Raw genomic sequence first — 27933 nt, 5'->3', positions numbered from 1 at the left:
GTAAAGTGGCAATTTGAACTACATTTATTTTTAAAGAAGTGGGGGGAATATTGAGTGTCTTGAATGTTGTGTGCAAAACTGATCCACGTCACCATCTCACCGTCACAACTGCACATGGCGAGGCGGGTACACTAGGTTCCAGCATCACAGGCAACACTGCATGTAGGTTTTTAATGAATAATGTAAACGTCAGTGTTAAGGCAGCTGGTACTAACGCTGCACACAGGCTTATTTAGCTCTTGCCTGTTTCAGGAATGGGGTGGTAAGCACTTGAAAACAAACTGTGAGAGAAGAAAGGGGCAGCCGGCATCATCTGACCAAAAAAATGTGTCAAAATAGTTTCCCTTTCACACACACACAAAGAAAGAAATATTGGAACATTTAGAAAAACAAAGCACCCATCCCACCAACTTCAGCCTGTTCCTTAACAAATATTTCAAAATACTGATAAATAATAGTGACAGCAAGCAGAATTCCAGTGCCAGAGCCGATGGCCCCGAGGAAGTCAGCCAACACCGACAGGGCGCCGATGCACAAGCCCCCAAACGCAGCCGCTGTGGGGATGTACCTGGAAGACAAAACCCTGAGTCGGGAAAGGGCGGAAGGTAGCAGCAGGCCGAGGATAATGAAACCAGCACGCCCGGGAACTGTCCGCAGTGCTGACGGCTCGCGCACAGCCGTGCACAGTTATGTGTTGATGAAAACTTGATGAAAGGGTTGATCTGACTCCCTGATTTCAAGAAACCAGTTAATAGCCAAGAAAAACAATACATGATTTTTTATGGCAGAAGAGAATCCTCAGGTGCTGTTTAAGTATTGGACTGTTTAATACTGTTTGTGAGTGGGTAACCTTTAAATTTAGCGCCCTCCAGTAGATGAAGAGTAGGTTTCAGAATGCTCTCTAAGTATCAAATTTATGTGACAAGATTTGGATGATCCTTTTCAACACTAATTCAAACTTGGCCACACGTTAGAATCACCTGGAGGACTGTTAAATAAAGTTTAAAATACCAATGCCTCTCCAGCAAACGGTTCTGGAACACTTTGCTGTCCACATGGAAAAGAAGGAATCTGGACCCCTATCTCACACAAAACATAAAAATTAGCTCAGAGTGGTCTTAGACCTAAATATGAGGATAAATCTTTGTGACCTTGGTTTCTTAGATACAACACCAAAATCAGCATAAAGCAACCAAAGAAGAAATAGAAAAACTGAAACCATCAAAATTAAAACCTTGTGCATCAAAGGATACCATCAAGAAAGTGAAAAGACAACCCACAGAATTGGACAAGATATTTGCAAATCATATACCTGACGAGATCCCTCCAAAATGTTTTTTTTTAATCTTACAGACTCAGTAACAAAAAGAAAACCCAAATAAAAATTTTAAATGAGCAGAAGAACTGAAAAGACATTTCTCCAAAGAACATACTCGAATGGCTAATTAACACGTGAAAAGATGCTCAACATCATTACTTACCAGGGAGAAGCAAATCAAAACCACAATGAAAAAGGAAAACCACAATGAGATACCACTTCATACCCACTAGGTGGCTAAATTCAAAACAAGAATTAGTGCCGGTGAGGATGTGCGGCAGCTCTAGACACTGCAGGTGGGATGGAGAACAGGGTGGCTGCTCTGGAAAAGGGTCTGGCAGTTCCTCAACATGTTCAACAGTTACTACATGACCTAACAATTCCACTCCGAGAGAAATGAAAACACACGTCCACACAAAACCTGAGGAAGTATGTCCATGACAGCCAAAAAGTGGACAACCAAAATTTCTGTCAACTGACGACTGGATACACAAAGCATGGTACGTCCACACAAGGGAATATTACAAATAATGGATGAATCCTGAAAATGTGCTAAGTGAAAGAAGATACAAAGGACCACATGTAACTCCATTTATATGAAAAGTCCGGAATAGGCAAATCTATAGAGACTAAATAAAAGGCCTGGGGCTGGGAGGTGGGAGGGCTGGGCAGAAATGGGGAATAACTAATGGGTACAAAGTTTCTGTCTGGGTGAGGAAAATGTTTTTGAAATTATATTTTAATGATTACACATTCAGATTATACTAAAAACAAACCATAAAAACAAAACTCCACTAAACCATATACTTCAAATGAGTAAACTACATGATATGTGAATTATATCGCAATAAAACTTATCCCCCCCCCCCAAAAAAAAAACCCTGATGCCTGGGACCCACCATAGACCAAATAAATCGCAATTTCTAGAGGTGGGATATCAGTATTGGTTAAAAGCTCCCAGGTGACTTTAAGTGCAGCCAGCCAAGGAGAACCTCTGACCTACAGCATTTTAACACTGGCTGAGCAGTGAAGGGAACATAATTTCAATTAAAATAATAATTTAGGTGTCAACTTTGATGTGGAGAACAATTCACTTTTGTGTTAAATTTTGGTTCTTTTGTGTTATGTAGAAGAAAAATGCTTCAAATATGAATTTAAACAAATAACATTTGACATAAATAAAAGATTGAAAAACCAAGTACACATGTACTATATGTAACACATTCTCTCTCTCCTATCAAAGACTGGGTCTTAATGGCCTTCCTTACCTATTAAGCTCATGAACCATGGAGGTATCCCTGTGGCCCCTCATTACCATTTGCTGTTCTTTAAGCTGTTTAGCTACCTGTGAAGAGAAAAATAACTTTTAAAATCAAACTCTATTTCACTGTTTACTACCAGGTTCTGTGTGAAGTGCTTTCCACACACTAACAAGTAAAATACAAGAAGGCTGAAGTAGGCCCTGTCATTTAACACCAATCCCTGAAGCTACAATGCTGCACAACCACGTTACCCGTACCTTAAGCCAAGGTTTCTCAATCTTTCTTCATCACCTTCCTAAAGAGAAATTAAATACTAAGGAATCAGACTTTGTCGGGTAGGGTTGAGCTTTGGATGGTCACAAACCATTGTAAAATATAAAATTTTTCACTTTCCAGGAATTACTTGTAGCTTTTAACTCCTTGGGGATGACATTACCTTATTAAGAATGTATGAATTAGAGTTTAAATTACAAAAGTAATTAAGTGTATCAATTACCATTTGACACCTAAAAGTTATGAATTTTTTTCATTTTCAAATAAACCAAATACTTACATCTTTGGCTGAGGAACCAGACACCTCTATCCACGTCTTAGAAAAAAATGCACATGATCCCAGCATAAAGATGATATAAACAACCACATGGACAGGATCCTCAAATATGGCGCCCATGGACTCAGGAGGAGAAAGATAGTAACAAAGACCCCCCACGGGGTAAGAACGAGCAGGTCCTCCCCCACTGACATCCTACAGAACAAGAATAAAAAGCACAAGTGGTCACATTTCTGTGACTTCAAACTCCTCAAAAATTATGACAATGTTTTAAGCTCAAAGCACCTACAACTAATGACTCTATGTAACTTAAGAATTTACTTTTGTGTCTAGTATCTTCACTCTTACAAAATTTTATAGTGAGTAAAAAAAATTATATAGTGAGTATCTATTACATAAAAGACATTGTGAATATATTAACAGAAGAGCAATTTTTTAACAAAATTATAATACTTCTACAAGAAGAATCTCCTTTTCTTCCTGAAAACAGGACTATGATTACATTCACATCAATCTTTGATAACATTTAGAATCTGAATTTTCTGACCTATGTAAGAGTACACACATATTCTTTCACTTCAAGGTATTAAGAATGAAGTAAAGCAATTATATTCCAACAACAACAAAAAAAATTTTTAAAAATGCAATCAACTGAAATATTAACAGAAGACTAACAAATCACTACCTAAACTTTATATGATTTGAATATTATAAAGAATAGTCTTTTAATAAATATCTATAATGGGATTTTTTTTATCCACACAAACATTTAAGAATTTTTATAGTAAAAGAAATGGGAATAGCATGTATTTGCTCATATTAAACAAAGGTTCTAGGCATAGAGGGTGGGAAAGCAATTTTTGGATGCAACGATTAAAATGTCTGGTTCCTGAACTTATAATTTCCAAATGATTCCTTTACTGTGCCCCTAGAATTACTGATTCCAAATCAAAAGCCCTGTTTATAGACAAATTACACTTCCCAATAATTCTCTCACTTTAAAAAAAATCTCATTAAGATCACAACACAATCTATACCACCACTTGGTGCACTTATTACCGTGAAATTATCATATTAATTACTGCCAGACTGTTAGCTCATGAGGGGAGGGACAATCCCTCCCCTCACCACAGGTAACCCAGTTTTTGTTAACTGAATGGAAAAGGAGTCCAGCTGACCCTTGAACAATGCGGGGGGTTAGGACACCGACCCTCCATGAAGTGGAAAATCCACATATAAGTTACGATTGCTCCTCTGTGTACACGGCTCCTCCGTACCCGCAGTTCTGCACTGTAAGATTCAACCTGCTGCGGACTGTGTGGTACTGAAGTGTTTACTACTGAAAAAAACCTGCATCTAAATGCACTTGCGCAGCTCAAACTCATGTTCAAGGGTCAACTGTATTATGGATAAAGGGAATCCTATTGCCTTCAACTGACATTCAAGAGTTACTGTCTCATCCTATTAAACTTTACATTTTAAAAAACGGCCTTCAGTAAAGACAGAAAGATAGGTCACTATGGCTTATAATGCAAAAGGTAGCACATTAAGATAAATGCACAGAATAAGCACTGTATTTCAGGAATGGCTATAAAAAAATAATTCTTTGGGGGAATACAAATTCTAGAATCACATATTCTGAAAACAATAAAGGATCTTACTCTTCTCTAATTCTATAGTTTTAAGGGGGAAAAAATTACTCCTTGGTCAGGTGAAAATTTAAACCAGTCAAAATTCAATCCTACAGTAACTGACAGCTCAATCCTATTGTGGCTGGACTGCTTTCAAAGGAGCTATCATGAAGAGTATCTAAAAGAGGAAGGCAGAATTTACTCAATTCTGTTCCTAGCAACTCTGTTCTATCTTCACTAGTAACTACATGCCTTTCTCCAGTTAATCACAAACTAGTTTACTGCCATTTGGGCTATGAAAAACAGTGCAGGAGGCAGGAGAGAATGATTTCTGTATCCCATATAATCAGCAAATAGTTTCTTAGAAGAAAACATTATTCTAGACAATAGTGGAATAAGCTTACAAAACAGGGAGTCACTTTCGTAAGAGCAACTGTGATTTTCCCCCCAAAAATAATAAATAAATAAATTTAAAAAAAAAGAGCAACTGTGATTTTAACCTAAAAGGTCACTCAAATGAGATGTGAAAATACTTCCTAGACATAAAATAACACCAAGTACTCGGCCAATCTTAGTTTTACAGTGCTTACAGTTTATAACAACTCTTCCAAATACATGATACACTGCTATAGGTAAGTGCATATGAAAATTACAGCAACTGTTTCAAGTATGGCTCATCTCTCAGTTACAAATATAAGCATGAATTGCAAAATACAATAAACTTGAATACTTAGAATAAATAACGAAATACTCACAGCCCACTGTCCTAGTAAATTTACTAAAAAGTTGCCACTAAATCGAACCGACAGCATCTGGGAAATAACATACAGGTTGGATACCAGGGCCGACTGCAGGATGATGGGGATGTTGGAGGTGTAGAAGAGCTTGATGGGGTAGCTGCTGTACTGCCCTCGGTACCGGGCCGACTTAATGGGCAGGTCAACACGAAATCCCTGAAAAAGGAAGCTCAGGAGTAAGGCGGAGGGACTGCATGTACCACGAGTCCAGACGAGAGGCAGTCACCACAGGGAATATGCCAAGACAATGCTGACACTTTCCCTTCCACACAGACACATAGAAACAGAAATCCTTTTCTATCTCATAACCACTAATATGTTGCACCTCAGAGTCTAAACAATGGAATTATTTGCCTAACTAGGTTTTGAAACACTGACTTGTTAGCTGCTAACGTTTCAAATGGCATTCTCCTCTTTAAGAGCAAACTAAAAATCCACACTTCACTTAACTTCAGCGAAGAAAGTACACTTACCTGAAAATATATAACAACAGCAAACACGAAAACTGTAGCAATGAGGTTCATGAGATTGGGTAAATTCTGACGATAGAAAGCCTCCCTTAGAGCTCGAACTTTGTCTGTCCTGGTGGCCAGTAAATGAAAGAGAGCTATGACTGCACCCTCAAACTCTGTACCTGATAAATCAAGAGAGAAATCAGCTGTAGACTCATTACCCAAAGTTGTCCCAAAAGTCAAAACAAATAACCTTGAAGCTCCAGTACAAGGCAGAAAATATGAGTCAAAATAATTCATCTATGTTTACTTTATAATACAGCCATGTGTGGAGCGTCTAAAACATATTTACATCACTGAGGCAAATGTGTCTCTTTTTTTTGGGAAAAGTCTGAAGTTTTCTCAAGAGACTATTCTTGATGAAAACAGCCAAAGTAGAATAAACCAAAGCAAATATTTAGCTCATAATGATTCGCCTCGCCTTTACTTTAGGGAAGGGAAAAGAACATTCGGAGGCCGGGGGTTTGGGGTGGGGGGTGGAGATGGGGAAAAGAAGCAGCAAAGCAGAATAAAGATGTCAGAGTCGAAAGACAGACGTTACTCTACCAAGCTTGCCTTTTACTAAGTACATTAATAAACCATCACTACTATTTTCTTAAGGCTGGGACCAGGTTAGATGTTAACCATTACAAACCTTGGATGGCATTTGAGAGAAGTGGAGATGGGTAAGGGAAAGATAATGAAATGTTTCAAAATTTAGGTGCTATTACAAAGCCAAGGAGGACAGCAGCAAAAGTACTAGCGCTCCCTGATGATGCAATAAGTAATGTTTTTTTTAATCTGAAAAATCTTAATCCACTATCTTTTTTATCTGTCTAGGAATGCTGAAATCAGTCAAAATCAATGACTTCTGCAGCAATGGCTTAGGCAAATAAAATTTTTTAAGTGTTTGCAACCACTGGAATTTTAAATGAGCAGAGGCTAAAATTTAGATATTACTCTTTCTGAAGTAATAGGTCAAACTCCACCAATCTCTGCTTATTAGCTTTGGAACCACTGGCATCCGCTGTCGCCTGGGAAAGCAAACCAGGGCGTCTGCCGGCTCGTCCTGCTCCACCACCTCGTGCTCCTCTCAGCATACATCCAGCCAAACCCGTGCAGTTGTGTCCCTGTGCATTGTACCTCTGCCAGTGTTAATGGTAGTGGGACTAAAGGCCTTCCAGACAATGGTTTCACAGATGTTGGTGGCAATAAAGAGGGAAATCCCAGACCCCAAGCCGTAACCCTTCTGTAGCAGCTCATCTAACAGCAGCACAATCAAACCAGCAACAAACAACTGTGGGGAAAGAAATGCAAGTAAGCTGAAGCAAGAATAAACTCAGAAAGGGGCAGTGAACACCACTGACTACTTTCAAAGTACAGGCATTTTCAACATTAAAACCTAGTTGTTGCAATATCACTATTATGACTCCCTGCAAATTTTAACCCGATTTAGTTTCATCAGAAGCCAATTCTGCAAATCAGAGAATTAGAAATGTTGTTATATTATAAAGCAGACATTTTGACTTTTAAAGTATATTTATATTTCTCTTACGATGGGCCTTTCGAGAGCACCCTAAAACAAAAATGTTCAAGTTGTAGCATTTATGACAGCAAGAAACTGAAAGCATTCCAAATAGCTCCAAGTAAGTGAAAGACCAAATGAATTATGGTACAATAACAAGATGCAACTTTATAGGCCATTAAATGAAAAGCATGTGAACTATGCTGATACATTTTTAAGTATTATATATTTTAATATTTTATTATATATACTATGAAATATACACAGAATAAGTCAAAAAGTAGAGCACAAATATGTACACAGATTATAACAACATAATGCACTCAATACATACATGGACAAAAACTGAATGTAATTTGAAGACAATTAAGAGTTCACCAATTCTTTAGCTCATAATTTTTTTAAAAAATGAAAGCATACTAACTTTATGTGAAATTGAAAATTCTTTGTTTTTCTCTTAGAGAAAACATTTCAGTACAAGTATGTATCAATTAGAAATAATCTATAGCTTTGCAAGTGACCTCTTGCATGTGACTCCTTCCCTACATTGCAGAAACCTAACCAATGGGGTTTGAAGAAAATGTGCTTCTAGGCCCCCACTCTCACACCTTTCCCCACTTCAAAGACACCCTCCTACACCCTCCCAGCTCTGAAGCCTCCCACTCTCGTTCCTTATCCAGTCACCTGATATCCCTGTGAAGAAAGAGAAAACTACAGTACACCCTTTGAAGCACGCTTACCTTAGTTTTTTTCTTAACTGTCATTTCAATCGCTGTACAGAGCCTAACTTGTCTATTTACAGTCTTTTAATTTGAATTTCAGTGGACTGTAAATAAAGGTAAAATTCTCAAAACTTCTAAGAGAGCTCATGAATCCTTTACTTTTTGAAAACCAAGTTTACCAATTTGACAAGATAGAAAGAGAAGTTAGGACTTAACTACTGAGATTTTATTTTGACCACAACTATGTAACAAGTACATACTCCCCATCAGAAATACAGAAGCCCACCCTGTACAGGGCATAATAGCTGTCCACAAACCATCGGCCAACCAGAAAGTGTTATCATGGACTTCTGATTAAATGACCTGGCCAAGGCACACAGGCAGCTTTGAAACCACAGTAATTCTCCAAACCCCTGTTCACACCAATGTCCATCAGACTAGCAAGTGATTCATGTATATCTGGTGAAAATCAAACTCATGCTTCTCTAATTGGACAAAGGAATTATAGAGAAACCTAAATGAGAAATGGTTTCTATAATTAAAGTAATAAGATAAAGGATGGTAAAAAGCATGCATGCCTATGAGGGGAATGAGAAATCAGGAACTGAGAGCATCTCATTGACTAGAACAGTGATGAAAAACTAACTGCATGCTCTTCTAGAATGTTCAATACATATGAATCTCTAAAGTAGGTATAAAAATAGCACTTTAACATTTCAACCTCGTTCACGCGTGCACGCGCACACAAACTCAGTGACAAAACAGTACTTACCTCTACTACGTGCCATGCACAATGATACTCTGTTCTTTTTTAAAATTTTAATCAAGACCCACAATTTAGATTCCAAAACTCACTAGTGGAAAAACACTGACCATGTGAATGAAACAAGAATAATTAAGGTGAGAAATACCTTACATAACAGTTTTCAAAATCTCTAGGTGAAAACACATTGATCCAATCATATCTCTTCAGCAAATCCGCACACTTTCAATGTTAGCAATGCCTTAGGAAGACGACATGGGTCACTACCCATCTGTGCTCAAACGTGAAAATTTTCTCTACACGTTAACACTAGAAGAATTAACCACAAGACAAATATTTGTGCACCAGAATTTATGTAAACAACGTAGTATATACCCACTTTACTTGTTTCGTTCCAGGAATTTAACTACGCCTTGATTTCTGGTACTGAAAAAAAATTAAAATAGCTTAACTCCATTTTTTATCAATTCAAATCCGTAACTGATTTCATAAGAAGTCAATACTTTCAGTAACCCAGAACCGGTCAGCCGAGGTTCCTTAAAAATATAAATATGCCCTTACTAAAATACTAGAAAAATTTTACTGATGCATAATGTTCTACGCGCTAGATGCCAATTCTGAGTGTCTTTTAAAAAGCAGGGTTATTCTAACTATGGGTCATAAAGCAAATGCTATAAAGAAACAAAGCAAGGCAAGAACTGGTACATCAGTATCCTTATGCCAAAGCACTGAAAGATACTAGAACCAGTTTTCCAAGGATCTTCTTTCCCATCCATTATAACTCTTCTTCCTCGAATTCCCAGGGGTTATAAATTTGCCACTCAAGGCAGCTTTGTTTTGTTTTGTTTTGTTTTGGTTTTGGCCTTACTGCACAGCATACAGAACTTCCCTGACCAGGGATCAAACCTATGTCCCCTGCAGTGGAAGCTCGGCGTCTTAACCACTGGACCACCTGGGAAGTCCCAACGTGTTTTTTAAATGGAGAAATAATGACAAAAGTTATCCTGTAAAGAAATGTACCTTATACCAAAGAGGAACTCACTGGGGCTCAGGTAACTACCTAATAGTCCATTAAAAATACCTCCACTGGTCAGAAGACAAAATAGCCCCATTTCATCCAGAAAGCCACATGACACGTGGTATGTGTTAATGATGCCCAACAAATGCCTCGGCAACCCCACCCTCTTTGTTCTGAATCACACTCACTAAACAATCTTCTTACCATACTGCTTCCTATACAAGATTTCCTATAAAAAAAGATGGTCGACCATGCCAATCTGAAATGGTCGTATTTCCCCACATACATATACTAATAAACTGGTGTTTCAGTTTTATTTTAAACTGTTTTTCTGACCTTTATCCTTCTGACAATTAAAAAAATTTTTCCTAAATTAATCCTAATTTCCTAGAGTGAACAAGAGGCATTTCCAAAATAACCAGGACTCTAGATAGTCAGTGTTTAACTTAACCAAGCTTCTTTTCAAAATCCAGTAAATAATTATTATATAACTAAGTACAATCCATTCCTGGATAACTGCTCTAAAGGATTTTTAAGGATAACATTAGAGAAATATCTCCCAAACTTTACACATTTCAAGATACTTAGTAGAGGGAAAATTATGTTGGCCTTTAAAAATTCCATTCCAAAGGATCCATTTAAAAAAATCTATAGGCTACATAAAAATAAGTGTGTTTCTATGGTGTTTCACTGACTGTAAGATTCTATTGTTTGTGATGCTATTATTATGTATGCCACTAAGAAAGAAAAAATACTGCAATTAAACTATGACACAATAACCTATTACAAAGACTTTTATTTTCTACTTATAAAAAAAGTTTAGACACAGATGTTTATCGACTAACTTGCTCTTTCTTGTGCCTCTGTTTATACACAGTAACTCTTCATTTCAATAACAAATCACAGTAGACTGTTGGAAGATATTTTAAACAGCAATTAAATGCAACAACATGTTATATTAACATTGCATATAACCAAGTGATATAAGGATGATATAACAGCTGCGACCAAGGAGACGTACACATGCAGGGGAAGGCCTACCATCACGACTGCCACCTAGCTGACCGCAAGCGCAAAAGACCATCAACTCTAAGAAAACATCCTCATTTCAAAGATATCAAAATGTTAAAAATGTGCATCTTAGAATCAGTGAAATACAACTGATCGATCCATAATTCTTTTATTAGACATCTATGGGGCTATTACAATAAATTTTAATTTTTTACATCAACACAACTTATACATGTCACTTCAATAATCAAAATATAATTAAGATAATTCAAAAGTAAGAAATGAACATATCAATCACCTAAAGAATTGTTTCAAAAGAAAAAAAGGAACAAATGTTTTATTATCTGCATATGAAAAACTGGACTTCTTACCTGAATGATGATGAGGAGACAGATGCCAGCACCCATTTCAGCGGGGTCCCCGTACATGCCCGTCATGACATACACAATGGCTTGCCCAATGGTAATGATCATACCAAATACTGACAAGAATTGGAGGGAAAGGAGTACACGCTTACAACCAAAGACAAAAAAGACTAGAAAAACAATTTTACCACAAAATTCTCAATTTGGAAAAGGCTCTTTAATTGTACTGATGCTCACGTTTCTGGGCTCCATTGAATAGGGCTCTATCTTTGGGTGTATCTCCAACCTCAATGATTTTGGCTCCAGCTAACAACTGCATTATCAACCCAGATGTTACAATTGGGGAGATACCCAATTCCATTAAAGTTCCTGTAAAGGAAGGGGAAAAAAGTAAATAATCTTTACTATATCCAATGCAGATTAATTTAGAAGTGTAATTATGTCTATTGAAATACATGCTTAAATGTTAACAAGCAAATTTTCATTCCTTAAATATTAACTGCTAAAAAAACCCATTTATTAACACAACCTCACAACAATGCATTGAATCAAAGTTACTATAAGTACTACAAAAATGTAAATTTCTGTGAATTCTACACTTAAATTGTTAAAGAAATCCTTTGAAAGAAATTGTCCAAGATTTCTGTCCAAATCACTATTTTTAAAATTTACACTAAATTTTTTTTTTGGGGGGTACACCAAGTTCAATCAACTGTTTTTATACACATATCCCAATATTCCCTCCCTTCCTTGACTCCCCCCCCCCGAGTCCCCCCCACCCTCCCGCCCCAGTTACACTAAATATTTTAATGCAGAATTTTAAAATTATATACTAAGTCCCAAAGTTAAATACCAAGTTAATAAAAAATGATAGGTAAGAATATGTGTGACTCTCCTAATTCAAAATCTAAAATTATATGGAAAGTAATCAAAATCAATGTTGTAGACAATTTAATGGCATGAAAAATGTTAACGACATGCTGGATAGGCTGGATAGGAAAAATATTTAAAAATAGTATGTGTAGTTTGATTTCATTTAAGTGGAAAATCATTTCCTGTTATCTTAATCTGGTTATCAAGATGTTTGTACTGTTAATGAACTTATCTACTTTGAAACAGCCTCATAGACATACAGAACAGATTTGTGGTTGCCAAGGGGGTGGAGGCTGTAGGGATGGATGGACTGGGAGTTTGGGATTAGCAGACCCAAACTATTACATAGAGAATGGATAAACAACAAGGTCCTACTGTAGAGCACAGGGAACTATACTCAATATCCTCAATATCCTGTGATAAACCATAATGGAAAAGATTATGAAAAAGATTGTATACACATGTACATCACTTTGCTGTACAGCAGAAATTAACACAACATTGTAAATCAACTATACTTGAATAAAATAAATTTTTTAAAAAAGACGTTTGTATTGTTATTTTTACACAGTGGGACTGTGGATGATTTTTATTCTTTTTTCTGCCTCTATTTTCTAAGATTTTCTTTAGAGAAAACATGTATTACACCTTTAGGAAAGAAAGGAAGGAAGGAAGGAAGGAAACCAAATACACCAAGCACGTAAGGTAATATGCAAAACTAAGTAATTCCACATGGCCAATACCATGTTTCCATTTGTCAATCTGTCACATCACAACCTTAAATCCTGGCTTTTACAAATGTTGAAAATGTGCCCTTAATATGAGAAAAGATTCCATCTTAAATGCATTCTTCATGTTTTCTCAGATACTTCTTCAATGGTAAAAGATAAAAACACATCTTATTGTTAAAGCTAGTAGGCAGATAGGTAGATTTCTTTTTCCATCAAATCACCAAAATTTAAAACTGTCAAATGGATCTAGTCCAAAAATTAATCCAATCAGGCTTTAATGAACATTTCATTTAGGAAACACGGCACTTCAACTCAGTAGGGAAAAGAAGGATAAATGGACCTTAGCAAATGACTGACCATTTATAGAAAATTAAGCCTAGATTCCTTATCTCGTGACATACATCAAAATAAAGGCCAGATATTTAGAAAATTTAACCATAAAAGACAAAAAACAAAAGTACTAGAAGTATGTATGCTTATAATCTCGGAAAAGAAAAGCCTTTCAAAGCATGACAAAATACCTAAAAGCCACGAGGAAAAAGATGGATGATATGATTAGATACAACTATGAAGCCTCCATGTGGCAAAAGACAGGGCAACAGGTAACAACAGAAAGATGTGCAAACACAAGTAACAGAGAGCCTGTATCTCTAAGAGGCAAAAATTCTTACAAATGAGTTTTAAAATGAACAAACAACAGTGAAATAAGTCAGAGAAAGACAAATACTATGTGATATCACTTATATGTGCAATCTAAAAAATACAACAAACTAGTGAATAGAACAACAAAAGAAGCAGTCTCACAGATATAGATCAAACTAGAGGTTACCAGTTGTGGGGCCAGGGGCGCGGGCAATATAGGGGTTGGGGAGTGGGAGGTTAAAAACTATTGGGTATAAGACAGGCTCGAGGATGTATTATACAACACAGGGAATACACCCCCCAACTCCCAAAAAATAGAAAAATAAAAAAGAGAGAAATGGCATGGCCACTCCCAATAATGCTCTTTTCTCAGGAAAATACCAACAACATAGAAAGAAACCCCAGCACCCAAATCTGTACTATGTAACCCTGAAACTCTAACCAAAGCTGGTTGGGTCTGGTGGAAATCCTGGTAATTTGGAATCCTGAACTGAGAACCGAAGAACCAGGAGTTGTTGAAGCTAAATCACAAAGACAAGGTTCCCTGCCCCTGCTGCTGAGGTCTGAAGGCTGCCTGGTTCTCTCCCCAAGGCTTAGTTGTTCTACCTCCAATTTGGGATCCAAAAAATAACCAGTATCCTTCCAATAAATTCCAGTTTTGTGTTTATACCAGTCAGTAATTTCCTATGACTTATAACAAGTCCACTCATAGAAGAAATACAAATATTCAATAAAAATACAAGATGATGTTCAAGCTCACCAATACAGAAAGAAATACAAGTTAAATAATAGAGATCAATTTTCACCTGTCTGACACAAAGACTAAAGGACAAATATTACCCACTGTTGGAACAGAAATGGTCATACTCATACACCACAGCAGAGTGTGTAAAATAATTCGAAGCTTTTGGAAGATAGTTTAGCATTATCTATCAAAAATTTAAGTGTATGCTCCCTGTGAGCAAACAGGTAAACTTCTAGAAATTCATTCTATTAAAAATCTACAGAAGAATGTGACAGTATTCATGGTAGCATTGGTTATAATGATATAAAATTGGGGGTAAAAACACTAAATGTATGACAGAAGACTCCACAGGCCTTGGAGACATACCTAGAATACAGTCCTTGCTGTCTACAAGCCTCACGATCTGGCTCCTGGACTCACCTGCAGCATCATGTCCTAGCGCATGTTCCCCTCTCCTTTTTTCTTCCAGCCACACTATCCTCCTCGTTGTTCTTGGAAGACATTAAGCATACTCGCACCTCAGGGCCTCTGCACTTGCTATTCCCAAGAAGATTCCTCCCCCAGATCTTCACATGACCTTCTCTCATGTCCTGCAGGTCTCTGCTCAAATGTCCCTCCCCACTCCCAAGATGCAGTTTGTGTAGAGTCTACCTCCCCAAAGAGAATAACAAACTCCATGACAACAGGAACACTGTCTTGCTCACTGCTCTGATCTCAGCACCCAGCACCAAGCTCCACTCATGGCGAGAACTCAATAAATCCCTGCTGAGTGAGTGACTAGAGAAACCATGGCACATCCACATAATGGAATAGTATATGGCCACTCAACGAATAGCTCATCCAAGTGAACACACCAAGGAGCAGAATAGTTACCCAGTAGATCTTATTTTTTAGTTTTTTAAAACAGTATATAAATTCGTGAGTGTGACTATATATGCAGATAAAAGGTCTAGATGGGTATTCACCAACCTGCCAGCTTCCCAGGAGTTACCCCTGAGAAGCAAGACTTTCATTTTCAGCTTTATACAAATCTGAAATGTTGGTGCATTTTTTAATAACAAGCAAATATTACTTTTTTGATGTAAAAGAAACCCCCCCCCCAAGCCCCTCCTGATCAGGCCCTCCTACTCTCTCAGCCTCGCTGACCAGCACCCCCACCCGCATCCCTGGCTGCACCCTGCAGCCTCATGCACGTGTGCTTTCATTCTGGCTTCCCCCTCCCACCAGTCCACAGGCTGAATTCCAACTCAAAGCTCTCCCAGAATCATCTCCTCCCTGACACTGCAGACCAGGCTTTCAGTCCCATGAGAAACTCAAGAATGCACTTCAGAGGGTCCATGAAAACTCTTGAGATTTTATGAGAAATCTGCACGTGTGTGTATATATACATTTCTCTAGGGAGAGTACAGAGAAACTTAAGACTCTCAAAGGAAACATGCCCCATAAAAGGATGGAAAACCAAAGCGCTAGACAATGCTAATCACTCCATTCTGTCGTACCTCTATACTCTGTACATATGTCTATTATTACAAAAAATACACAGTTTCGTAATTATCTACATGTTGGTCTCTTTTCCTAGGCAATGAGTTTCTTTTACCATACCCTGTCCCTCCCAAGAGACATCAAAAAATAGTTGTTTCCACATTTTCACGTCTATTTGATGTCAGGCAAAAGAAAAGCAGCAAATACCTCTGTTGGATGCAAGAATAACCCTCATCCAGTAGAAAGGATCTGCAGAATCTGATGACATGATTCCAAATAGTGGTATCTATAAAGATTACATAAAATATCTTATAAAACTGTATTATATCAATTAAGTTTGAACTTAATATTTGCAATACTTAGAAAAAACACAACTGCTCATGTTCTATAACAAAACAAGCATACCTTAAAAGTAAAGTTCTTTAATGAAAATAAAAACAACGGAAACCATTACTTATAACATTTCACTAGTAAATACTCCTATCAGTATGGAGATTTGTTGCACAACAATGTGAATATATGTAAAACTACTGAACTGCACACTTAAAAATGGTTAAGTTGATAAATTTTATGTTTTCACAATTAAAGAAAATGCTCCTATCAGTATAAGATGTATGAAGTCACAGAATAATCTTGCAAAGCTATGGGTACTAGTGACAGCCAGGGCCATACTCCAAATGTAAGACTGAAGATCACACATACAGTAGAATATTACGCAGCCATTAAAAATTATACTATGAAGCTTGTAATAATACAGGGATGTGCTTATGTTGTAATATTAAGTATAAAACAGTGGTTCTCAACCTGGGGCAGCTCTGCCCTCTAGGGGACATTTGGCAATACAGGAAGATATTTTTGGTTGTCCCAACTTGAGGGGGGTGCTACTGGCATCTAGTGGGTGGGGTCAGAGATGCTGAACATGCTACAATGTACAGGACAGCCCCCACCACAAAGAATTATCTGGCCTAAAATTCAGTGCCATTACTGAGAAAACCTGGTATAAAAAGAAAGGTATAAAATTGTATAAATAAAGTAAAAGATCAGCACTGTAAAAATATGCATAGAAGATAAAACTAGGTGTAAATATTTTTAAAAATCTTGAATGGTGATTATTCACAGGTCGTGGGATTATGGTTGATTTTTTCCTTCTTTATTCTTTTGGGCATTTATCATATTTTCTATAATGAGCACATATTACTTTTTAATCAGGGAAAAAAAAACAACTTCAGAATGCTTCCTATTATATGACCCATGTTTAGGACACAGCAATTGGGGCCATACCAACCCCCCCCCCCCACCATGTGGGGGAAAAATACACTTCTAATTTCAAAAACCTTCTCTATATCAAGTTGCTTTAGAAAAAAAAAAGTTCCAAGAGATGCTGCCAGCAATTCTAAAGAACCCATCTGGTCAGCCCAAACCTCTTTAGACATCTGAATTTATTAGCTGGGTTAGCAAAAGCAAGAAGCACGATATTTTGAGTGTACCCTATAACTGCAAACACTCTTCAGCTAATGTGAGATGGGGAGAAAGGAAGTTACTGAATAAAAACCAATTAACACTATGGGATAGTCCATATTACAAGATTCCCTAAGTGGGAGAGAGACCCATCAATCAGATTACTTTCCTTAATCGAGCCTCAGAGAGACAGCCATTACCTCCACGATTAGATGCTCTGTGGGATGACACGCAAGAAAGTCAGCCGACCGCCCCAAGTAATGGGATCCCCACCTTTCCCGCCGTCAACAGGATTACTAATACTAAACTCAGTGCCTAACTTTACTCCTCTTGGTAAATCCACAGCTAAAGAACCATGTCCAACAAGGGCAGCAACAGGAGCTATTTCCTATGACTCTCAAAGCTGCAGACTTTCAGGCTTTGCCCTTTATTACATCTAATAATCAGTTTCAACTTGACAAAATACAGATACACTTCAGAGAAACAAGCATTCCATGCGCGAATGGAAACCCTGAACCAATCAGACGGACAAAGAGAAAGTTAGTACTAGGGATTTCCAAAGGCAGTGGACACTGAAACGAAGCAAGGTATTTCTGGCCTAAGATGGCAAGCCGCGGTCAAGTTACAGAATTTCCCTCTCCAATACATGAGAAAACACATTTTTCAAAATACATAAAATAGTAAAAGAATTTTAAAATCTAAAGAAAAAAAAATCCATAAAGCAGCCAAACAAGAAAAAAGATCATACACTTGATGGTCATGGGCGTGGAGAAAACAACAGACAATTGAGGAATAGAGACTCAGCATGAAATTGTTCCACCCATCACAAAGGGCAGGCCACAGAATCCCCACAACACTCCAGATCTGGAGAAGAGCGGGCTGCACAGACATCCTAATCTCTTCTGCCTCCTTCAACTCAGAGGGAACAGAAACAGCAGCTGAGAGGAAACGGATGAGAGACGCGAGGAACGGGGCCTCTCTCTGGTGCAACTGACAATCACAGGGCTATACTGAATCCGGAGCTGGGGAGAGATCGGAGGTCAGGAATGGAATAAAGCCTTCCTCAGACAGGTGCCGAGGACCCTCACAAGACATGCCACAGAAGTCTAACGAGAGAGCAGAGTCCAGGTGGCATTTGTGGCACTTCTCTCAGCTGATCCCACCTCCCATCATTCCCACAAGCTAAAACACTCTGCGGACGACAGGAGACCCCAAACCCTTAAACTGCAGCCAGGAAGGGAAAATCAACCTGTCTGAGATTCAGCAGAAAGAGAATCAAGAAATCACCAGCTCTGGGCAGAACTGCCTACGCATGAGAAAGACAAAAAGGTACAGCTTGGCAACTATGTAAACACATTACAGGAAAAAAATAATGAAGTAAATAACATAAAATACATACATTAATTTATGGCATGTAACAGTCGTGAGAAATGTCACACTTTAAGAAATATAACTCCAGTTATGTTTCTTCTTCTTGGGTTTCCTTGGGCTCCAGCTGCAAAGATGAAAATATTTACTATCTGGCCCTTTACAGAAAAAATATTTGCAGACGCTTGGATTAGAAGATTCAATATTGTTAAGATGGTAATTCTCTCTAAATTGACCTATAAATTGAAAGCAATAAAAATCATAATCCCAGTAGCCTTCTTGAAGAAACTGACAAGCTGATTTTAAAATTCAGATGGAAATATGAGTGACCTAGAACAGACAGAATCATCTCCAAAAGAAAGAGCAAAGTTGGATGACTTTTACAACCTAATTACAGGACTCAGTTTAAAGCTACAGTAATCAAGAGTTATGACTTAGCGTAATGATGGAATATGCTCAGCGGAACAGAACTGAGAGTACAAAAATAGATCCGTGCTTATATGGCTAATGGATTTTAAACAAAGATGCCAAAGTAATTCTGGAGAAAGGACAGCCTTTTCAACAGCTGGTTATCCATACAGAAAAAAATGAACCCTAACCTTACCTCACGCCACACACAAAAATTAACTTGGAAGAGATTATAGACCAAAACATACAAGCTAAAACTGTAAAATATTTAGAACACAGGAGAAAATCTTCTCAACCTTAAAATAGACAAACGCTTCTTAGACAGGAAACAAAAACCATGAGCAATCAAAGAAAAATAAAATGAACTTCATCAAAATTAAAAACTTCTGCTCTTGAAAAGATATTATTAAGAAAATGAAGAGGCACGCCATGGACTACGAGAAAATATTCACAATACATACATCTGATGAAGGACTTGATTCCAGAAAATATTTTAAAATGCATATAATTCACTAATCAGACAACGCAATTTTTTCAACAGGCAAAAGATTTGGGGGAAAAAAACACTTTACAAAAGATAAATACCCAATACACTTATGAAAAAGCTGCTCAACATCACTTACCAGGGAAATACAAGTTAAAACCTCACCAGGGGACGTCCCTGGTGGCACAGTGGTTAAGAATCTGCTTGCCAATGCAGGAGACATGGGTTCAATCCCTGGTCCCAGAAGATCCCACACGCCTCAGAGCAACGAATCTCGTGCACCACAACTACTGAAGCCCGTGTGCCCAGAGCCCATGCTCTGCAACAAGAGAAGCCACCTCAATGAGAAGCCCACACACCACAACAAAGAGTAGGCCCCACTCACCACAACTAGAGAAAGCCTGTGCATAGCAACAAAGACCCAATGCAGCCAAATGAATAAATAAATTTAAAATTAAAAAAAACCTCACCATGGAGAAAAGGGAAACTTTCTACACTTTGATGGAAATGGAAACCAGGAGGTTCCTTAAAAAACTAAAAATAGAGCTACCACATAATCCAGCAACCTCACTCCTGGGCATATATCCAGAAAAGACAAAAACTCTAATTCAAAAAGATACATGCACCCCGTTTGTAGCAGCACAACTGCCAATAGCGGACATGGAAGCAACCTAAGTGTCCATCAACAGGCAACTGGTTTCAGAAGATGGGTGGGGGTGTGTGTGGGGGGGGGTGTGTGTGTACAACAGAATATTACTCAGCCTTAAAAAAGAATGAAATATTGCCATTTGCAGCAACATGGATGGACCTAAACAATATTATTCTTAATGAAGTAAGTCAGAGAAAGACAAATATTACATATTTTTATGTGGAATCTAATAAATAATATAAATGAACCTACATACAAAACAGAAACAGACTAACAGACATAGAAAATAAACTTATGGTTACTAAAGTGGAAGGGTGGGGTGAGGGATAAATTAGGAGTATGGGATTAACAGAGACACACCACTATACATAAAATAGATAAGTAACAAGGATTTACTGTATAGCACAAAAACTATACTCAGTATCTTGTAATAACCTATAATGGAAAATAATCTGAAAAAAAAAAAAACCATATATAACTGCATCATTTTGCTGTACACCTGAAACTAACAACATTATAAATCCCACTATACCTCAATTAAAAAAAAAAGAAACACTTCATCCATTAGAATGGCTAATATTAAAGCGCTCAGCAACACCAAGAATACACAACGATGCAGAGCAGCCGGAACTCCCATACCTGGCTGATAGGACCACTTGGAAAAGAGTTAGTTTCTCAAAAAGTTGAACATATATTTACCATAACCCCCAGCAATTCTACTCCTAAGTATTCACCCAAGGGAAATGAAAACAAATATCCACAGGAAGTCTTGTACAGGAATGTCCACAGCAACTTTATTTGTTATAGCCAAAATCTGGAAACAATCTGAACGTCCAAAAACAGGTGACAAAATGAATAAATTGTGATACAATCAACATGGATACCATCAACAACATGGATGAATCTCAAAAAGCTGATGAAGAAGTTAGACGCTGTATGACTCCATTTACATGAAATTCTAGAAAAGACAAATCAAATTATAGAAACAGCAGATCAGCGGTTGTCTGAAAATGGGGTGAGGTGGGGACTGACTGAGAAAGAGTACAAGAAACATTCTGGAGTGACAGAGTGTTCTATATCCACTGAGGCAGTAGGCACTAGATGTATACATTTCTCAAAACTCTTCAAATCGTACACTTAAACAATGAGTGTATTTTGCTATACATAAATTATACCTTTAAGTTGATTTTTTTTAAAGAAGGGGAGGGGAATTTCAAGATGTTAAAAGAAGATGGCAGGAATATGGATCATTCTTTTTTTCTACTTTACTATATTTTTTTAAAAGTTCACTCTCCCTGACCACCCAAAAGAATTTTCAACTAAGTATAACAGTAAAATATTTTAACGATCAAATTGTTTCACTTTTCAAAAAATACATTTGGCATTTCCCCAGATTATGGACTTCATTTGTTCTACTGCTTCCTAATACAATTTTTTTAAACTTTCTTATATGTATATTGGTACTTTTCAAAATCCTCAAAGAACTTTCCCTAAATTATCTAATTTAATCCTCACAATAACCCTGTGACATGGGCAGGTCACATTTTATCCTCATTTTATGAACTTAACCTCTGCAAAATTTTATTTAAAAGCATCCTGAAACTTTATTAATTTATAAACTTGGAATATCCCTTGGGTTCTAGAATTTGGCTTTTGGGGATTTTTTGATTAATACATACTATTTACAACATGAGTAAAAGCAAACAAAATGGAAAAGAATCTGCACTGTATGTGTCAAAGGTTTAACACTTTTATATACAAAAACCTGTCATAAATCAATTTTTAAAATGGGTAAAGATCATTAACTGAAAACTAAGGGAAAAAAAGAAAATATGTTCAAACCCAGTAGTAAACCAAAAAAAATACATAGTAAAAGAAGATAACCATTTTCACTATCAATCCAGATTAAAATGATGCTCCTATTCACAACAGCCAAGACACAGAAGCATCCTGTGTCCATCGACAGACAAATGGGTAAGAAGATGTGGTACACACACACACACACACGCACTGGATTATTACCCAGCCATAAAAAAAAAATGAAATGATGCCATTTGCAGCAACATGGATGGACCTCGAGATGGTCATACTAAGTGAAGTCAGTCAGACAGAGAAAGACAAATACCATGTGATATCACTTACATGTGGAATCTAAAATATGACGCAAGTGAACTTATTTATGAAACAGAAACAGACTCACAGACATAGAGAACAGACTTGTGGTTGCCAAGGGCTAGGGGAGAGATGGATCAGGAGTTTGGGGTTAGCAGATCCAAACTATCACATATAGGATGGATAAACAGCAAGGTCCTACTGTACAGCACAGGGAACTATATCCAGTATCTTCTAATAAATCATAATGTAAAAGGATATGAAAAAATATATGTATAGGTATAACTGAATCACTCTGCTGTACACCAGAAACTAACACAACACTGTAAATCAACTCTACTTCAAGAAAAAATAACTTTTAAAAAATGATGCTCAAAACACTTCAGTATATTTACTATTGGAACTGAAATACGCTTCTTGAAATCTAACCAACCAAGACCTTACACTAACAGTACAGACATCTGTTTAATGTTTGGTTACATACCTGACAACATACTAAGAAGATGAAGAGAGTTATAGCAGTCCACAGTACCTTCTCCCTGAACTGGATCTGTGTAACAAAACAAAGAACGATCACTCAAAACCACGAAATAGCAAATATAAAGCAAAAATCCATATTAAAGCTTAACCAGCATTCCCCAACATGACCTGCTCCTATTATTTACTCTTAAAATACTCTCACCCTAGTTAGCAGCAGCTAAAATAAACAGCTAAATTTGTCAAATATCTTTCTTTACTTTTCTTAGAATTAAGTAATTTAAATACAGGCAGGCCTCAACGCACTGTACCACATTAATTGAGGCTGAAAAGGATGAAAAGACACAGATCCAATACGCACACATTTCAGTTAACACCGTACTGTGCAAAGCCAGGACTGCCTATAACATTATTCTGTGATTATTTCTAGAATATGAAAAGTTTCTTGGGATGCCTTACATGTAAACTGGAACAACAATATAACCACAAAGCAATAAAAAAAGAAATATACTTCTAAGTAAAACAGTAAGTTTAACAAAAATCTTACTTCTCTCTTTCTAGTCCCTATGCTGGTTAGTTCCATGACAAATTGAAAGTACCATAATAGAGTAATGTCTGAGAACTGGCCAGTTTGGAATTAACAATATTTCTGGAATTGAAATGCCTCAGTTCCAAAAGTACACAATGATGGACGAGCAAGTTGATAAAGTCAACATCTTCTGAATGCATTTCTGTGATTTTTTTATTCTTTGCATTGAATGAATCAAGAAATGGGAGTTATATACCTGCACAGTTGCAATCCATTTATGTGAAACATCTGTCCTCATCAAAACTGACCCAACAGACTGGGTCGTTCCTAGTCACAATAGACAGGAGAATACTATATCTTATAACACAGGCCAAAGAAACACTTGGGTTGGAAACGTTACAACTTAAAGAACAGTCATTTTTGAAACCATGAGATAAACTATATTTAAAAGGTCTAGACTAGTTTTATTCACTTTGTGCCTCTTGCAAGGAGAAGGAACAGGTAATATTTTTCCTATTACAACCAGAGAAAGGTTGAGGAAAATAAATCAATCTAGCTAGTTTAACAGAATAAATCATTTGGCTACCCTTTATATTACTAAAATATTATACTTACTTTCCTTTCAGGTTTCTGAATTTCTGGCAGAACTGCACAGAAAGGTTTGATAACTTCTAAAAATTTGACTGTTAAAAAAAAAGAATAAATGTCCCTATTACAAAGTTTTAAAAAAGAGATGTACCTTTTTACAGACTCAAATACAACTGTTCTCTTTTAACGGCAATCCATCCCATCCCCATCCCCAAAATGAATTAATCACAATGCTCTTCACTCCAAATATATGAGGGGAGAGAGATAATTCACAGGACAAAAGAACCCAAAAGGTTTAAGGGCTGGTCAGCAGAAGCAAATACAAGTATCCTTATACCACAATTTTGCTTCCTCATGCTTGAATCCCATCCTTTTTATCCATACAGAAAAGGAGTAATGCAGTTAGCATCACTACATCAAAAAGAGCAAATGCAGTCTACCCACAAGATCATGCACTACAGAAGGAAATAGGACATATCAGAGAAGGAAAGTACAACAGGAAATGGGCTGAAACTGCAGGACTGACTTAATTTGGGACTGGAAGATGCTGACATGCCTAAGTGAGAAAGATCACGGAACCACCTTCTATAGACAGTTTTTGTTTGTTTGTTTGTTTGTTTTGCCGCTTGCAGGATCTTAGTTCCCGACCAGGGATCGAACCCCGGCCCAGCAGTGAAAGCACACAGTCCTAACCACCAGACCGCCACAGAACTCCCTAAATAGGTTTTCAAAGTACCATATGCAATCTCTACTTCGTTAAGTCACTATTCATTGCTTGGTCTCTCTCCCACAAACATTAGCCCAGAGAATGACAACTACATTTCATTAGAAACTACCCTTTTCCCAGACAACTCATAACATAGAAAAGTAAGATACACCAAAGTTCTTTAAGGATAGGCACTCTCTTCTGGCATGGCTTAAGTCAAAGTCCTGCCAAAGAACTGAAGGATGAAAATGAGAACCTCTCGTGTCTATAATGTGCAGAAACACCAAAAGACACAGCTACCTATTAGTAATGATCATCTTCCTTCACAAACACTGGATTTTGTATACTAACATCATGAAATTGTCTTAAAACTGACATGAGTAATTACACGTCAGCAGTGAGCCAAAAGTTGAATACACTATTTTTCTTTTTGTAAAAATTTATTTTATTGAAGTATAGTTGATTTGACTATACTATCTTTTTATAAAACCTCTCAAAATGATGGCAGCCACCGATGTTTGACAGAAGAATTCAGAAATTTTCTCATGGGCAGACGTTACCCAAGTACCATTTCAGACGATTTGGAAAGTAAATCTGAATGATGAAAGTGTTCATCTCTAATGTAAAACCAACCTCAATCACATCAGGAAACTTCCTAGAATCCCTTTACCCCTTTTCCTTCCCACTTCAATCCAAGCTACCCTCCCAGATTTCCTGGCTTATAATCATCTGCGTTGGAGTATTTATGTTCAAGCAATGCTTTTTTGTCTGCCGCTTGTCTATTCTGATGTTGCAGAATTTAACCCTTTATACTGCAAACTCAAGACCAAGGGTCTCCTCTACTTCCTTTCCAGCTTCCCCTAAATGTCCACTAGTTAGCTGGCCGGGGGTGCACAGCCTGGGCTTGCAGTAAGTAATCCGTTCACCCAACAATCACTCCTACGTACGTATATTTGTGAAGGTATCTGGTGTTGCGGGTTTGGGAGAGGGCCCTCAAAAGACCCCCATTATGCAAGGCCTTGTCCCTAAGGCTCACACAACGTGAAACACGTTGAGTTTTCAGTAAACACTACAGAATGACTGAAATGAAAATTTTAAGGAAAACGCTATGCCACCAAGCGCCTCTTTTCCTCCCCGAAAATACACGCCATGTATCACTTTTTAAAACATAAAACAAGCCAGGGACCATTCATCACAACTACCATGCCAAGGAAGGGTGACTTGGGAATAAAAATATGAGTTTCCTAAAGCTCCTGAAAAACTAAAAGTGGTCCAGGTTTCGCCCGGTTCCCGAACTCCCCGTGCCCAGAACCAATGGCCTCTCCGCGCGGAGCTCCGCTCCTCGCCACACATCGAGATGTGCACACGCCGGACCTCCGGGTCGCGGCCCCGCAGCCGACCCCCACGAGGCCTGGCAGGGCTGGAGGAGCCTCCGCGGAGGACCCCGGCCCGCGCCCTCCACAGCGGCCCGGCGCGGCCCGCGCCTCCCCAGCCCGCGGGCTAGGCGACCCCCGGCGGGGGCCTGCCCCGCCGCCCGCGGCCCGTCGGCGCCCGCGCCCCCGGCGAGGGCCTCGCCGCCGCTACTCACTGCCCATGGCGGCGGCTAGGGCGGCCCGACGGGGCCCAGCGGCCTCGGCGCGGCCTTCGCTCGGGTCCCGTGGCTCGAGCCTCGGCGCCCGCTCCCGACGCACTCTGCCCAGCCCCGCGCAGGCTCCGCCCCGGTCCACGTGACCCGCGCGCCCGCCCCGCCAGACCCCCGCCAGGCCCCTCCCCCCGACGAGAGCCCGGCCGTTGGCTGACGGCGCGGCTGACGTCCGCCGCGTTGCCATGGCCACCGCCGGCGCTCCCCTGGGCGTCCTCGCGCAGGGCCCGGGAGCTGGGAACCTCTGTGAGGCCGGGGCCGCCGGGTCTTTGCCTCTCAGCACCTCTCCGAGCTCCGTGGCCAGCAAAGGCCGTGTCTTTGACCGCGGCCCTGGGGCGCCCCGCCGGGCGGGTCAGAACCCGGCCGGAGCGACCGCCCCAGGAGCGCGGCCCGGGGTTCGATCCCCAGCCCTGGGGCTGAGAAGCCCGCGGAGTTGGCAGGACCCAAACAACCTTTTTATTTGCTTCCATCTTATTGGTACCGCTAGGAATTTTTTAGAAATTTGTGACTCTTTGTTTGTACTCAATAGCTTCTGAACTCTCCACTATCTACTACTACTTTTTTTTTGGGGGGGGGGGGGCGGCGGGCTCGTGGAGCAGCTAGCGGGATCTTAGTTCCCTGACCAAGGATTGAACCCGGGGCCTCGGGAGTGAAAACGGGGAGTCCCAGCCACTAGACCGCCAGGGAATCCCTTCCACTATCTACTACTTGACACTCCTTTAGCTTCTCCGAAATACACCAGGATTTTGTTTCTCTGGACTAGTCTCTTTTCTCCCCTCTTGGACGGCGGCGTAGTGTAAGGGAGATCATACTGTCTTAGGAATCTGCCAGCCGTACATTTTAGTCCCGCCTACTTCTTATTGGCTTTGGGCAATTCACCTTTCTGAGCTGCTTCAGTAAAATAAGGGTAATAATAGCCACTTCCTACGGTTCCGAAAATTAAATGAAGGAAGGGATTGACACATAAAAGGCCCTCAAATGTATTTTCCTTACTCAAATTTTAAACCCCTGCAATCTAACTTTCTGCTCTAACATCTGCTGAAGCAAGCTATTTCAAAGGTCACCAAATCTAATGATCTGTTCTAATGCTTAGATGTGTGTCTGGAAAAGAAGCAAAATACACGTAGAGTCTCTCCTTGACCACACTCTAGCCAGGCTCCTCTGAGCCTTTCTCTGCTAAGCCTTACCTTGGCCTGTAAAGAGTTGAATAAACACCACGCAGTTCCTAACAGGTCCACCCCAGGATTACCCTAGTCCCCTTAAAGCAATGGTCCCCAACCTTTTTGGCACCAGGGACTGGTTTCCTGGAAGACAATGTTTCCCCTGGACAGGGTGGGCATGGGGTGGGGCAGGAGACGGGGAGGGGATGGTTCAGGCGGTAATGCCAGTGATGGGAAGGGCAGATGAAGGTTCAATCGCTGGCAGGCCGCTCACCTCCAGCTGTGTGGCCCCCGCCTTAAAGTATCTGCATGGGAAAGCTCGTGGCTGCTGAAAGAATTGACTGTTTCTTGCAGCCAAGGATTGAAAATAGGATCTCTGGCTCCCAGGCTCTGTAGAAGGATAGGAGCCTAACTTCCATTAGCACC

General features: G+C 39.0%; 1 protein-coding gene across 6 annotated transcripts; it reads right to left on the bottom strand.

Moving 5' to 3' along the window:
* Nucleotides 1–6: 6 nt before the first annotated feature.
* On the bottom strand, nt 7–26416 carry SEC61A2 (SEC61 translocon subunit alpha 2). Of its 6 annotated transcripts, none has more exons than XM_057730246.1 (12): nt 26294–26416; nt 24027–24094; nt 22890–22955; nt 16134–16212; nt 11691–11822; nt 11460–11569; nt 7193–7346; nt 6032–6192; nt 5517–5714; nt 3134–3325; nt 2587–2663; nt 7–568 (listed from the first exon to the last, which is right to left on the bottom strand). In XM_057730246.1, exons 1-12 carry the CDS (start codon nt 26298–26300, stop codon nt 382–384), a joined length of 1431 nt encoding a protein of 476 aa, XP_057586229.1. In that variant the 5' UTR covers nt 26301–26416; the 3' UTR covers nt 7–381. The 6 variants fall into 6 exon arrangements, with proteins under 6 accessions (XP_057586229.1, XP_057586232.1, XP_057586231.1 ...); XM_057730249.1 differs by lacking the exon at nt 24027–24094 and adding an exon at nt 18784–18879 and having other exon boundaries at nt 26294–26399; XM_057730248.1 differs by lacking the exon at nt 26294–26416 and adding an exon at nt 18784–18879 and having other exon boundaries at nt 24027–24093.
* Between the last annotated feature and the right edge of the window lie 1517 nt (nt 26417–27933).

This window comes from Hippopotamus amphibius, chromosome 4 (genome assembly GCF_030028045.1).
Source record: "Hippopotamus amphibius kiboko isolate mHipAmp2 chromosome 4, mHipAmp2.hap2, whole genome shotgun sequence".
NCBI classification, from domain to species: Eukaryota; Metazoa; Chordata; class Mammalia; order Artiodactyla; family Hippopotamidae; genus Hippopotamus; species Hippopotamus amphibius.
This window is presented reverse-complemented; position numbering and strand designations above follow the sequence as displayed.